Consider the following 14,723-nt stretch of genomic DNA (forward strand, 5'->3'; position numbering starts at 1 on the left):
ACCTGACACGAGCCAGTTGTTTCCAAGTGGGGCTGCGAGTAGCACAGGGCATAAAAGCACATGGCCAAGCTGGGCACTGGGCCTGAAGCCCAACAGCTCTGTTCTCCTCCCCAGCTGTAGCATGGATTGCATTTAACTAGAGGAAGGGACTCTTGTTCTGATTTCTATGGGCTAAAAGTACCCTGCCAGATCTCCCCCCACTCACACCTTTTATTTTATTTCAAGAGAAGCCAAAAATGTATTTGAAGTCTCTCTCTGTTTAAAAGTTGGCAATTAACACAAAATCAAACATACACACACAGAGACACACACACTGCATAGGCTAAATAAGGGCACAGGGGCTGTAACTGGCAGCTGGTCTGAGACCTCTGCAAAGATAAGTGATGGAGCAGAGCCCAGAGTCAGAACTTCGGGGCTCGCTGCATCTCCTCTTTTAGTCATGCCACCATGCCTGTAGCCACCCCAATCTCTACCTCTTGACAAGACTTGGATTTCTTCCCCAGGGGATTCTGCCTCCAGAGCTAAGGGTACCTCCGGTGAGACCCAGGTCTTCCTTGCAGCCTCATTCCTGAGGGTTCCAGGGAAGGGGGTAGGAGAGTGGGTGGGGTGGAAACTTGGTGAGGCACTGAAGAAGTTGGGGGGGGCAGCAGGGCAATGAATTAGGAGGTGGGAGGAGGACCATTAGTCCCTCTGCTATTTTAAGGTGAAAGATCAAACCAACCCCAAATGGTGACAGGTTAGGAGGGCAACCTTCAGGCCACAGAAAATCTGGAATGAAGGGAGTGGAGGTGTCTATGTGGGGGGAGGGGAAGGGGCTGTGGATTCAGGTCAAAACTAAAGATTGCACTATGCCTCCACTAGATGAAAATGGAAAGCCAGAGTTGGCCCAAAGTATGGAAAAGAAATCCTCCTGGCGTTTTTCTTTCCTTTCAGAATCAAACCTCACGTGAAGCCTCCTAACCGGTTGTGCCAAGAGCATGCATTTTAGCAGAAGGCAATTTTCCCTTAACGACTACCAGCCCTGTCCGCCTCCGATGGGTTTCAGCTTTCCTGAAATTACTGTTGGGGGTGGGGGTAGAAACAGAGAAGAGCTCTCTAAGGACGGTGGCCCCCCCAATGCCCAGGGGCTCTCCCTCAGGCGAAGTTGATGCAAACTCGGGGGCCCCTATTCCTGGACCCAGAGAAGCTCCTTGACCCAAAGGGCCGTTTAGACCTTTTCCTGCAGACTCGAAGGGCCGAAGGACCCGGGCGAGGCCAGGAGGCGGGGACGGGGCGGATAAGGCTGCCCACGGGCCGGCCCAGGGCCGCGGGGACAGCGGCCCTCAGTTCTGCTTGCCCGACCGCTGACAATGACGGCTGCTGGAGCCCAGCGCCTCGCCGAGGGGACACGGCGCGGAACGGGCCATTAGGCCGGGAATGGCGGCGGGGGGAGGGGAGGACTATTTATAGAACAAAGCTCGGCTGCTGCCGGCTGCGCGCCGGGACCGGCCCCCCGCCTCGCCCCACCGGCCTAGCGTGCCCGGGAGAGGGCCAAACCCTGGGGCTGGGCTTTCCCTGGAAAATGGCTAGGTCTGGGGTGGAGCAACCCTTCCTCACCGTCAGAGCTGCTCCCGGGATCCAGAGGGCAGAGCCCCAGCAACGCAGGGCGGGCGCCGCGGGGGAGGGAGGGTGCTTCCCAGAAGCTGCTATAAACAACCCGCTGTCGCCGGCCGAGGCCGGGGCGCAGCGAAGCTCGGGGGACCCGGCCCCGCTCGCACCCGCTCGCCCCCCGGCGGGGCCCGCGCTATCTCCGCGAGCAGCAGCTGATGGATGGGCCCTTAATAAGCCCCTCGTCCATCTCCCGCGCCGCTCCGCCCCCTGCCCGGGGAAGCCCGTATTTTCTGGCCCGATAAGGCTAACGATTTTAGACGGTGAACTGTAGCCAGGAAAGCAAATCCTCATTGTTCAGCCGGAGCCACTCGGCTGTGTCCCTTCGAACAATCTCCTTTTTTTCCCCTTTTTTAAAAAAAATGACATCCCTTGGGCGTTTCCATTTCAGACCTTCACGTCCCCAGAGAGCTGTTCTTTCTCCTTTCCAGTTCCCAGATCTATTTCCCTTTCTCTCTGGCAAACTGCACCCGACTCCCCCTTTCCCTCCCGAGGCCCCCCGCCCTCGCCCGCTCCCTTCCCGTCCCTCCTCCACTTCAAGGGCAAGCTCGGCAAACCCTCGGATCTGCGCCGTCCGCACCCCCCCTCCCGCCCCCATCCGCCCAGGCAGGCCACCGGGGGCTGCAGGCAATCCTTTCTCTCGCCCTCCGAGGCCCCAGAGAACGAAATCTGGATGTTATGGCATCTCGGGGCGAAAATCTCCACCCGGAGAGGCCGCTTTCCATGCACGATGGAAAGAGGGGAAAGGGAGGTGTGTGTGCCGCCGCCTTGGGCCAGCTCTCGGGTGACGCCCGCCGGTTCACCTTTCTGCTCGACCTTCCAGACGCGCGGGCGGAGCGCGAGGGCCGGAGCGGCCTGGGCGCCGGGCCGCCGCGCGGGGGCGCTGTGCTCACGCGCTGGCACCTAGACACGCGGCGGGTGGCCCGCAGTCACAAGCGCCCGAAAAGTCCCTCCAGGCCAGGCCAGGCCAGAAGCAGGCAGAGGAGAGTCCCGGCCCTAGAGCCGCGTCCCCGAGCCGCCTCCGGGCTGTAAGCGCCGGACCCCACAGCCAGGAGCCCCTAGAAGGTGCATCCCGCTCCTAAACCCGCGAAGCCGCCCGCAGCGCCGCCTGGCCCGGCCCCGGCGGCCTCTTCACTCACCGCAAATCTTGAGCCCCAGTTTTTTGGTGCATCCATGGGCCACGCCACACCAGGTGTCATACGCTAGAAAGCAAGAGAGGGGCGATCAGTGAGGCTCGGACCACGGGAGAGCGGGTGGAGAGCAGAGGTTTTTCTGGGGAAGGAGGCTCAGGGCTTGGCCACAGCTCCTGGTTCAAAGCTCTCTCCTGAAAGGACCACGGAGCCAGGTCGGTGGGCAGCACACTCGCGTCCTGCTCCCACGTCCAGGTACAGAACGGGGTCTCCGAGAGGCCGCGCCCCAGCGCCCCGCCGGCCTCCGAGCGACCCTCGCGGGGAGCGGCGGACGCGGGTGGCAGCGGATCCCAGGAGCACAAGGCCAGCCCCGCAGCGCGCATTGCCCGGTGCCCACCCGCCTGGCCCTGGCCCTCGGTCTCCGCCCCAAAGACTCGAAAGGCGACCACAGCCGCCCGCAAAGGGAACACGGAGGCATCTGGGACCAACACATCTCATAATTTCTTGGCGGGTCTCCAGCCGAGTGGCAGCTTAAAATAAACTGGCATGAAATGGGGTCGCGGAAGAGTTCAGGAATTAATTGGGTGAAAAATAGTATTTGACTAGATGATCGGACTCGCTTGACTGCTCTTCTGCCTGACGGGGGAGTCGGGAAGACAATAGTGCGCATCCGGTCCTCATCCCCGGCCCCCCTTCCCAACCCGCCCCCCCCATTAACCCTTCCCTCGACATCTGGGGTCTGGAGATAGCGAAGGGACCTGTCCTCCTGTCACATCGGCGGACCCACGAGGTGCTGTATGATCAGACTCCTCAGGGCCGATCCTGCCCTCGGGTTTCAACTTGCAGCCAGCAGCACCGGGGTGCCCAGCCCCCGTGAATTCCCTTCGGATCCTTCAAAGCAAGACTCCTCCCACCACTCCCACCCCACCCCGCTCTGGCCGGTGCCTGCAGCCCCCGGCGAGGGTAGACTGCGACCAGGACAGTGAAATCCATGGAACTGAGGCCCAGCGCAGCCCCAGCGAGGAGAGGAAACAGCTCCAGGTCAGTGAGGCAGACATGACCTCGGTGCCAAAGTCAAACCCTGCTAATACCTGGCAGGTAAAAAGCCCATAAAGTGCTTTCACTTTAAACACCACCGCGGCTAATTTTCATAGCCGCCCTGTGAGACAAGAGAAGTGTTCATCTAAGACCCATTTTACAGATAAAAGCACCGAGGCTCAGAGAGTCTAAGCGTTTGCCAGGGTCAGGCAGCTGGGGCGCTGGAGTTCAGACCTATCCCCCTGTCTTTCAGAGTTGGGAATAACAGTAAAAGGAAAGGAAAGGGAAGTAGAGGAAATGAGAGAGCAGCAAGTGGCGGAAAGCAAGGAGGAGGGGTGGCTGGAGCAGAGGCGAGTCCTGGGGTGCAGATTCTGCAAGGCTACCTCTCAGGGGCCGAGCAGCGAGCCAGCTGGGCGGGCGGGGACGTGTCTGCAGCCGAGGTTGAGAGTGTAGATAGCCCAGCGTGCAGCCTGGGATGCTCCCGCCACAGCTGGCTGTTGGGGGCCCGCCACGGTGTTCTCCCCACAGGTGCATGCACTTCCCCGCGGAATCTTCTTCTATTTCCCCTCTACTCGGCGGATTACAGTCGCGCCAGGCAATGCGAACTCAGATCAGAGCTTCTACTGGGGTTCGGACCCGGGGCTGGGCACATGCCACTCCACGGCTGGCTGCAGCCGGGAAGGGAAGTAGGAGCTCATCGGAGGTGGGGGCGCAGGACTCAAGGGTGGAAGAACACAAGGGCCCCCAGCAGGAGAGGGGCGGGAGCAGGAAATGTGGAGAGGGCTGGGAAAGAAATCCATCCAGGGTAGAGCAGCAGACAAAGGCGCCTGGCCTCGCTTTCCTCGCGGCCTGCTCCGGCCAGCTCCGCCGCCAGTGCCAGACTCACGTGCCGCCAGGGCTGGCGGCCCTCCCGAGCCCCTCTTTGTTGTGTGGGTAATTGTAGCCTGCGGGGGGGGCGGGGGGGGGGGCGGGGAGAGGGAGCCGCAATGGGAACTAGAACGCAGCCTAAGGACTTAAGACAAGGCCTCCAGCGCCGGAGCCAGTGGCAACACTAAGGGGATGGAGAGGGGGCTTTACCCCATAACATCCCCCATCTTCGCTGGTGGAAACCATCCACGCTTCCTTAAGCGCATAGAAAGTGTCGTAAAAGCGCAGCAATAAGCCCTCTCAAGGACCCTGCCACCCTCAGGGGGTGGTTCTATCTGGAGCTGGATGGATTTGGGGATGACACATTCATTCCAAATTGGGAAAAAGGAAAAACAATTCTCTCATCCCCGTGCCTCTACAGAAAAAGTGGGATATCAATCTGAATTAAAGGCATTCTGGAATGGATGGAAGAACTGAACTAGGAGTGGGGAAGCATAAACTCCCCCTCCCCCTTTACCCCCCCCCCCCCCCCGCTCCGCCCTTGAACCGGTTCCCCCTTTCTTCCTCTCTCTTCAGGACACGCAATTGCAGACAGGTCTCCTGCCCGGGAGAAAACAGAGCGGCGCTCTCTCCCCCCGCCCTGGCAAACCTTCTGGCCTTCTGGTTCGACAGCTCGCGCCATTCAGGATGCTGCCCGCTCCTTTTTCTTTTTTCTTTCTCGTCTCTGAGATGTAATGAATTGTCTAAAATGTTCAGGCTCAACCTCAAACCATTTTATACACCTTCCTTGCCTTTGACTTCTCCCTCACTTGTCAATAGCTAGAGGCAAATTTGGAGCAATTAGGGACCCCGAGTTTTCTAAAAGCTGCAATTAACGTCGACGTTTCCGCTGATTGTAGACTTGGAGCACAGCGCGCGGGGAAGGAAGGAGGGGTCAGATCTCGGCTTAACGAAAACCGGAGCCAGAAAACTCTATTCCAGCTGAGACTCTCGACTCCTCACACCGCCCACTACCCTGACCCCCGACGTCCCACCAAGCCAAGAAACCACACACAACACAACAAAAACAACGCGCTCGCCGCCCGCCCCTCTCTCGCAGCAAAGCCCTAGCCCTCAACCATCGCTGCCACTCGGACACGGCGTGGTCCCCCTTCTCCAGCGCCTCCAAATCGCCTCGCAGCCCAGTCAGCTGGTGACCTCTGGCCTGCCGGGAGCGGACGGGGCCCCATTTCTTTCCAGCCTCCTTCCTCGCTCTCCCCCTTCCTTTCCGCCAGCAGAGCCTCCTCCCGTCCTAGCACTCCTCTTCCCGGCAGTGATTTGCTAGGAACCCGGGGCAGGACCTACTTGTGGGACGCAGGTTGGCAGTATTGGGGTCCGCTCCAGCGTTCGAGGAGGTAGCCGATGAAGAAGGGGTCGAAGACGCCATCGCCTCTGTCGTGCCGGGGCCTCTGCTGCCCGGGTCCTCGGCCCGTCAGGCGCAGGAATAGGCTGTAAAGAGAAGTGATAGCTGTGCGGGGCGGGCTGGCGGGGTCCGGCGCGCGGGAGGCGGCTGAGCGACCGGGGGGCGCGGACGCTCCCCCTGAAGTCCCGGCTGCGGGGAGAGGAGCGGGGGGAAGGGCTGCTAGTCGCCTGGGTCCGGGTGCGCAGGGGGTGAGGGGGAACACGCGCGGGTACTCCGAGACTCCGGGGTGGGCCACGTAGCCCCGGGCGGCTCTCCAGTCTGAAGAAGCAGCCGGGCGACCTGGAGCGCAGAGCTGAGACCAGAGGAGCCCAAGGCCAGCGCAGGACGCAGGGTGCGGGGGCTGGGCTAGAGGGCAAGGCAGGCTCGGGGCGCGATTTCCCAGCCCAGCCGCGACAAGCCCCATTGGGTTCTCGTCTGCCGGAGAGCGGGAGAGGGGGGTGGGGGGAGCGGCGCACGGGGCGGGCACGTCTGGTTCAATGTCTGATTCCCGTTGTTGTGTCTGGCTAATTCCCTGGAAAGAAGGAGGCGAGCTGCTCTGGGAAACCGATGCCTTCCGTGAGACCAGGTGAGGACAAAAGGGTCCGGACCTTTGGGTGCTTCCTCGGACTTGGCCGGGGAAGCACTCCAGTCACCCTGCACTCCAAACCGCCAGAGAGCAGCGGGTCGCATCCTCGCGGGTCTCCCTCTGGTCCCGCCCCGCTGTGAGCCATCTCGAAGCCTCGGATGAGGCTCGGTCCAGGATTCTATGTTTCCCCTCTACCCAGCCCTCGGAGGTCCCGGATCCCTGGCCGCACAGAAAGGGCGAGGGAGGCCAGAAAGGGGGACGTCACGCGGGAAACGATTTTGCGCCCAGCGCGCGGAGGCAGCGGACAGGGAGTGAGACGCGGCACCCTTGCTCCGCGCTGGCGCGATGGCGCCCGAAGACTCGGGGACAGAGAGAGGGAGGGCGAATCTGGGGCCGGTCTCAGAGCGCGCGGAGTAAAGCCCACCGGCCACTGCCTTCTCAGCCTCCCTAGGACCTCGCCCCCAGCTCCGCGCTCGCAGGCGCACGAAAACGCAGGCACAGGGTAGACCGCGGCTCCTGGAGGAGTAACAGGTTATCGCTTCGAGTCGCGCCTGCGGCGGCGGCTGCCCCCGAGCCCTCAGGTGAGACGGGCACTCGCAGCCGGGACGCGCGGGCGGAAAGCACTCGCCATCCACGTCTGCGCGAGCCTCAGCCTCGGTGCATCCCGGGCGCGTGGATCTCGCCGGTGGGGACAGGCTGAGGGCGAGGGCGGGGGTCTCTGCGACGCACCGGCGGAGAGGCAGGGCCGGGCGGGAGGCACGCACTCGGCCGCCGAGGGTAGATGGCGGGCGCCCGGTATTGACCGAGAGACCGCGGGGGAACGCGGCCGAAGAGCCTAGGCTGGGCACGGGGAAGTCCGGCGGCCGCGCGCTTACCCACCTTGGCTCGGCGACAGCAACCCGAGCGCTTCCGCTGCTCCTCCGCGCGGCGCCGAGCGATCCGCTCGGCTCGGCTGGCTCCGCCACAGGCTTAATCGGCCCCGCGTCACCTCCAGCTGCCGCCTCGCTCCCACGAGCACCGTCCCGCACACTAGCGCCCGGAGGAGAAGAGAGCGACGGGGAGAGGCGGCGGCGAGGCTTGGGGGAGGCGGGGGCGGAGTAGGGAGGCGGGACCCCGCGAGGCGGGGGAATCACGCGGCCGCTGCTCGCGGGGGCAGCTCGTCGGCCGAGCGGCGGGGCTCCTCTGCAGGTGCGTGACCGCCTCTGGAGCTTTACACGGCGATTATAAACCCAGATCACGGTTTTGCGCCCGGAAAAAAAATGACCCTATGAGTAATCCAGTATGTACTCAACACGCTCGTGGTTTTTTTTTTATAAATAGTGTCGGGTGAGACGAGGGAAAAGATAATTCCTGTGAAGAATTCTGCTTGGCTGGGCACTTCTTCCTCCCTTTCCTGCCCCCACCCCCATATGTTTGAGAAGACAAGAGCAGCGGCTTTGCCTCAATTTCTTTCCCCCAGACCTACCAGTGTCCTCGCTGGCCCTCTACTCAGCCAGCATTGTTGTAAAAGCAAAGGAGGCAGAGATGGGGGAAACACTCAGACGCTTGACGGAATCTCCATCTCCTTTTCGTTTGTTTTCTTATCCAGCTGAAGGTCTTCCCAGAGTATCTCACTTGAGCACAGCTACCCAGTGCCACAGCAGAGAAAGGGTCCCGTTTCCCACCCACTTGGGGCTCCCACCTAAGGTAAAGGCTTTGGCTAGAAATAAGTGATAAAGATTTGTTCAAGGGTCTTAGTGTGTGCAAACCAGAAACACAAGTAGGCAATACCCAGTGTGTTCCCAAGAAGAAAGGTAGGCTGAGGGCTCATATAGTACAGGTTCTTAAGAACATTCAGTCCTACATTCTAACTCTTTGGATTGGTCCGAGATGGTAATCCTCTAGATGACAGGGTGGTTAAAAAGTTGAAATTCCTAGGTTAGTTGAAATAAGAATAGCATGGTTTCCTCATGCCTCAACCTACTTGATTTTAGTAATTTAGAAGCCTGACTATAGTGACTTCATTTCTTTATTCTGTTCCTCACTGGCTTTGCTCCTCTTGGTGATGGGGAAAGAAGTAATTTTGATTGATCACATCTGAAGGTTAATAATATGTAGAAGCGCCACTCTACTCACGCGGGGAACCGAAAACAGAGTGGTTATGGTGTGTGTGTGTGTGTGTGTGTGTGTGTGTGTGTGTGTGTGTGTAAGTAAAAGCCCTTGCTTTTTAGGTCCTCCTTTTGTAATATTTAAGCATATTTAATGAATTGCCCGGTGCAGCAAGCCCCTTACCACAAAAAGGCGTTCACGGAAAAATTTCCACCAGAGGGCGCCAGGCGCCCAGAAACCGAAAGGCTCGGTGTTAGCCGGGTCTTTCCGGATGCGCCAGAGCCCACACCTGGAGGGGCTGGCTGTGCTCTCCTGTGCCTTCGAGCCCTCCCTCAGCTACCCTCGTCGCTAAATAATGCTCTCCTCTTTCCTCGACTTCAGCTTCTTTTTATTTAGGGCAAAACAGAGTTATCTTTGTGTGTGTCTAGATGACACCGGGTAACCTTTACTCGTTTTCACAGTAATTTTTTTCCTGTTGCTGTGCAGCAGGGAAAGGTTTTTTTTGGACCCCGCTGCGGCCTTGCTGGTCCCCCCCAACCCCCCCCCCCCCCCACCCCGCTGTCCCTCCTCTCTTAATGGCTTATCACTTTTCACCACGACACAGTGGAAATGCAGAAAAATCTTACAAATCACTGTAAATTCCATAAGGGAGATGGAAGATTCGCTCTGAGAAAATATAGTCCGATCAGTAAGAAAGATCTCGCTGTGAGGTTTAAAATAACCGCGTTGCCCTTGATACAGAAGAAAACACTGTTGCCCTCTCTCGACCTCACAATAAAAGCTTGGGCACTTTTAAAGGCACAAACACATCCCGAACGGCGGGCCTGGGGAAACCACAGCTCCGGGGCAGGGCTGGGGGCTGGGAAGGGTGGGCGTGCCCACTCCGCGCAGGAACCGTTCCTGGGAACCACACACCGCGCAGCTCCTCCGTCACGCTTGAAATGCGCAGTTTACTCTCGGGTGAGGGTAGGAATTCCACCCATGTCCCCTGCTCGAGCCTTTCCGAGATGGTTGTACCAATCATGGATCCGGGTGCGGTGCTATTATGCACGACGCACGCGGGGCCAGGAGACGGGAGGGAAGAGACCACAAATCCCAGCCCCCCTGGGGGCAGCAGTCGTGGGAAGATGCCCGCTCGTCCTCTGTCTCCTCAACCTTCTCCCATTTTCTCGAGATTCTCCCTAAAGGAAGATTCGTTACCTTCACCTGTGGCATCAGACTGAGAAATGCCCAACCACTCCCTCTTCTGACCCCGGTGTCCAAACCACTCACCCCTAACGTTTTAGCCAAGAAAATGATCTCGTTGAAAAAGAAACCTACAAGAGCAGGCATCACAAATTAAAGCGGAGTCGGTCCAGTTGCGAGGACAGTCCCCCCTTTCTCCTTTATAGAGGGGAGCGATAAGGGCGCGTCCTTAATTTAAAAATGTTTAAGTATTAGAAATTGAACGAGTATTTATCCCTTACTATGTGCCAGACGCTGTTCTCATGGAGCTTACACTGTCCCAGCAACTTCTATTATCCCTGCTCTCAAGGAGTTGACATTCCAGTTAGGCGGGGAGAGTAACAAACTTGGGAACTTGGATTTATTTTCCAATTATCTTGCATCCCAACCCAGAATCTTGGGCTCGGCGGAGCTGACAAGGAACTCAAGGTCTGGAACCCCACAGCCCTAGCATGTCGAGTTCGGAGGCAGGGCCCAGCCCTTTCAGCACCAAGGACAGCGCCCACCGCGCGGCGCCTCCCGCCTCTTCAGTCTCCAGCGTTTGGCCCACCCGCCCGGCTCGCCCCCGCCCGCCTCCCTTCGGGCAGTAACTGACGTTTTTCCCAGTCGGCCGAGGTGATGGTGGTGGTGGTGTTTTTCGCCCCCTCCCCCCTCTCCATAAGAAATCGTACGGAGGGTGGTGTGGTCGTCTTTTGGCTCTTGGGAATCTATATTTTTGTTTGTGTTTTTCACTCCTCTTTTTGTCTTTTATTACTACCGAGGGGAGATGGTTTGGACAATGGGGGTGGAAAAATGATATCCTCTCAAGGGACTCGAACCGGAGGGGCGGGGTAGCCCAGAGGGAGTGGCATCCGCCCAGCTGTTTCGTTTCCATTCATTTGATCTAAGGTTTAGCGCTTTGAAGAAATGGGAACGCGACGCCCAGAGGCAGAAGGAGTGGGCGAGTGCGATCCCTCCGGACCCTCTCGGGGTGTGCAGCCCCGGCTACTCGGTCCTGTCCGCGAGCATAACCTTCCTTTAGGTCACCGTGGGCTTAACTTGGGAGCAGGACCATCCGCCCACAATGCCCTTTCCCCGGGAGGTTTAAAGATATTCCAACCGGATTTGGAGCCGAGCCTTTCAGCAAAGGAAAAAAGGAGTGGGTGGGAAGAGAGTAAGACGGAGAAGGGGCGCCCACACGGGCTGCGGGGGAGATTTTTATGCGTAAGATATGTCCACGTCAAGGTGAGTAAACAAGAAACGTCAATCTTGGTATGTGGGTTTTTTGTGTTTTTTGACGTATTTAGTATTTTTAGCCTCCAGGAAAGGTAATTTAGAGCCACGGTGTTGGTTCATTTCAGTGGTCTCTTCAAAGATCTATTTTAAGTATCTAATTTATGATACACACACACACACACACACACACACACACACACACAGAGGGAGAGAGAGAGAGAGAGAGAGAGAGAGAGAGAGAGAGAGAGAGAGCAGTGTTCACGCTTTAAAGGGTTCCCTCCTGAGACCAGGGCTGTGGGAAGCGTTGACACTCTGCTTTTCCTAGGTCGGAGCTGAGGTCTTCAATGTACTTGTGTACTTTAAAGATAATTTCCAAATCATTCTGGACTTTGGAGACCATAGCTAAGTCGCCACCCCTATCCCAAAGAGCCACACTACACTCACTCCTCAGAGACAGGGAAGGGTTAAAAGGGTGGCGAGGGAGGCAGAATTCCAGCCGGATGGCTGGAAAGGACTCCGGGAATTACAACTTTTCTCCTAGAGAGCTGAATTGCTCAGATAACAGTCAAATGGTCCCTTCCCCCTTGATATCCAGAAGATGAAAATATTCTAATGTTAAAGAAATTAACCAAGGAGGTCAGAGTGATTTGTATTAGGGCAAATCTTGTATAAATCTTGTTATTCCAAACATAAAGACAAAGGGACCACCAGGTGGCGATAGATTACAATTTCTGAGAAGACACAACCGGCCCCACTAGGGGGCAGTTCAAGGAAAACTGCTGGCCCTTTCCAGTTCACACTCATCCCCTGCCATATTTCACAAAGCAGGGCGGTTTGTTTTGTTTTAAATGCTGAGAGATGCTGCCGGAAGTGGCCTGAAACATCCGAAGTCTCTGTCCCTTTGGTGAAAGAGAAGGGATGCAGAGTATCTATTTCCCACAGAGCTGCTCCTCAAATAGAGGCTTAAGGAGGGAACATTCTGACATTTGGCACGGTGTTTCACTGCAAAATTGGAGACCAAGGAAATAACACATCTGGATTGCAATTCCTACAGAGTTTTTAGGATGTATCTATCTTTTCAATTCTTTGTTCAACAAAAACTAAGGCAAATTCAGTTCTTCCCCAAAGAGTGGGATGCAAGAGAGATGATTTCCCACGAGATGCTTCCAGTGAAATAGTATGAAGTGGGATACTAGGTATAGTAATATTTTATCAATTTCTTTCCATATAAAAACTCTTGAGCTATTTAAAATAACAGGTATTTAGCCCTTGTTTCAGACTTAGATATATGGAACTTTGTGAAAGTTCTGGGAGGTTCTGATTTAGTTTTGGAGAATCTGGTAACAAATTTCTATTTCAGATAGGGTTCATGCCCTCATTCTGGCCAGTTACTCAGGGGAGAAAATGGAACCTTAAAGGGAGGGGATTCTTCATCTTTGCTGCTCTAGTTCATTCCCCTTCATGTAAGAACTTACATTTAACCTCACTGGAATTTTTATTTATTTTTTAAATTTTATTATTAAAGTATTACAATAGTAGTACATATGTCTCCTTTTTTCCCCATTGACCTCTCCCCGGCCACCCTTACCCCCCTGGCACATGCCGTCACCCCCCCCCCCCCCCCCAGTGTCACTGGAATTTACCAAACCCAAGGTCCTCACCTGCATCATCTGAAATCCCCACCATGGGTTTCCAGGGCAGTCAGTCATCTGAAGCTCTTTCATTCCTACTCAGTCCCAAGGCTGAGGTCCTATTTTCTTTGCCTTTGGGTGAATCAGGATCCTTTAGATCTGCACAACCTGAAATCTCAAGCAGTCCCTAAATATCTTCTCACTAGGGCTATGAGCACATTTTCTCAACTTCATAGCCAGGGACAGGCCATAGACAAGCATCAGAACATGGAGAGACTTGAACTGGTTACTACTTTTTTCCCTCTTTCCTAGATCAGGACTTTATATTCCCAACCCCACCCCCTCCCTCACTTCTCGATGTGAAACTTGGCCAGATATTTGCTTTGCCACTAGAATGGAGCTGAACTGCAAACATGAGTTTTGGAGTGATGTGTTATGCATCATTTTTGTGGTAGTAGTTGTCAGATACACCAAGGTAACCAAGGAAAACCAAGGTGGGACCCAGAGAAAGGTAGGCTGCCCAGGATGGGCCCAGTCTGGACTAATGGTGGTAGTGTGTGAGAGACCTTTCTCTATTTCTCTCATTTCAAATTATGAAAATTATGTGGTGTTTATTGTATGAATCCTCATTTAGCTATCACTTCTATTTTGCTGATGAGGAAACTGAAGTCCAGAGAGCTTTCAGGACTTCTCAGACCACACAATTAGTGGGAGGGGGGCTAAAAACTCTTCTTTAGTTCCAGTGCCCCATACACTGCTCGGTGAGGCCTCCCACCTTGGCTACAAAACCATTTGACCTTGGAAAATCATTTAATCTCTCTGAACTCCCATAATGGGAGGGATAGAGTATTAGATGAGACCAGACAAGGCTTCGTTTATCTGAAATAATTTAGTAACAGTATTTTGTGATTCTTCTCACTGGGGAATCTTCTTATGCTGTGAATGCTAAGGACTGCTTTTAAGGACCTCTATTCCTCCTTATTACAGGAGGAAAAGCAAAATCTTTAAAGTCAGCCAGCCAAGTTCAAATCTTGATTCTACTTATCAGCTATTACTTACTGCTTTAAATGTTCTCATCTGTAAAATGGGGGCTAATATCAGCTTTGTGGGCTATTTTATTTGATGCCCATAAAACTCAGCAAGTACCACTGTGCCTGGTTTATGGTGTTCAATAAATGTTAATTCTTGCTCCTATTTGTCCTCCTCAGTTCAACAATGATTTTGACCCATCCATGGCTGCATAAGCTAAGCCTAACAAGTGTTTTATTTTGTTGCCCATTTGCTTCAGCAGAGCTTGATCATCCCCTCACATGAACTTGAGACCCTCTTCTCTAGTGAGTTAGAAGGTTTTTTAACCCACAGAGAAGTTTTGATTCCAATGAGAAAACTTTCTGATAGGATATTCACACTCACCTGAGAAGAGGTGAAAGGGAGCCAGTTTTGTAATGAAGTCCTCATTCTGCCCCAGTGATAACTGGCTGTCTCTTGAACACTTGATGCATGCTCCCACTGCAGGCACTTGGCATTCACTGTTCCTCTGCTTGGGAACAAAGCTCTTCCCCGAAGTATACAAAGGACTTGTTTCTCCTTATTCTGGTCTTCACTCAAACGTTCAAATGTTGTTTTCTCAGTGAGACCTTGCTTTATCCTTCTATTTAAAATTGCAATTCTCCCTCTCCCACAGTACTTTCTATCTCTTCGCTGGTTTTTTTCTTGTGCCACTTCACATATTGTATATTTTACTTATTTACTGCTTCTCTCTTCCCACTAAAATGTAAACTCCGTGAGGGCAGGGATTTTTTTAGACCAGTGTATTCCCAGCATAGAATGGCTCCTGGAACACTATAACCACCCAG

The 14,723-nt window shown here is 55.1% G+C and overlaps 1 protein-coding gene across 2 annotated transcripts in view; it reads right to left on the reverse strand.

Moving 5' to 3' along the window:
* GAD1 (glutamate decarboxylase 1) overlaps positions 1-8,072 on the reverse strand; it is a 43,063-nt gene extending 34,991 nt beyond the window's left edge. The window contains exons 1-3 of one of the 2 annotated variants that reach the window (XM_006083151.1): positions 7,589-8,072; positions 6,027-6,170; positions 2,787-2,849 (exon numbers count right to left, since the gene is read on the reverse strand). In XM_006083151.1, coding sequence (XP_006083213.1) covers positions 2,787-2,849; positions 6,027-6,108 — 145 coding nt within the window. In that variant the 5' untranslated portion in view covers positions 6,109-6,170; positions 7,589-8,072. Of the gene's footprint in view, positions 1-2,786; positions 2,850-6,026; positions 6,171-7,584 lie in introns of both variants that reach the window. The other variant, XM_023743724.1, reaches the window with a different exon arrangement.
* Between the last annotated feature and the right edge of the window lie 6,651 nt (positions 8,073-14,723).

The sequence above is a fragment of the Myotis lucifugus genome, unplaced genomic scaffold (assembly GCF_000147115.1).
Source record: "Myotis lucifugus unplaced genomic scaffold, Myoluc2.0 scaffold_5, whole genome shotgun sequence".
Taxonomy (NCBI): domain Eukaryota; kingdom Metazoa; phylum Chordata; class Mammalia; order Chiroptera; family Vespertilionidae; genus Myotis; species Myotis lucifugus.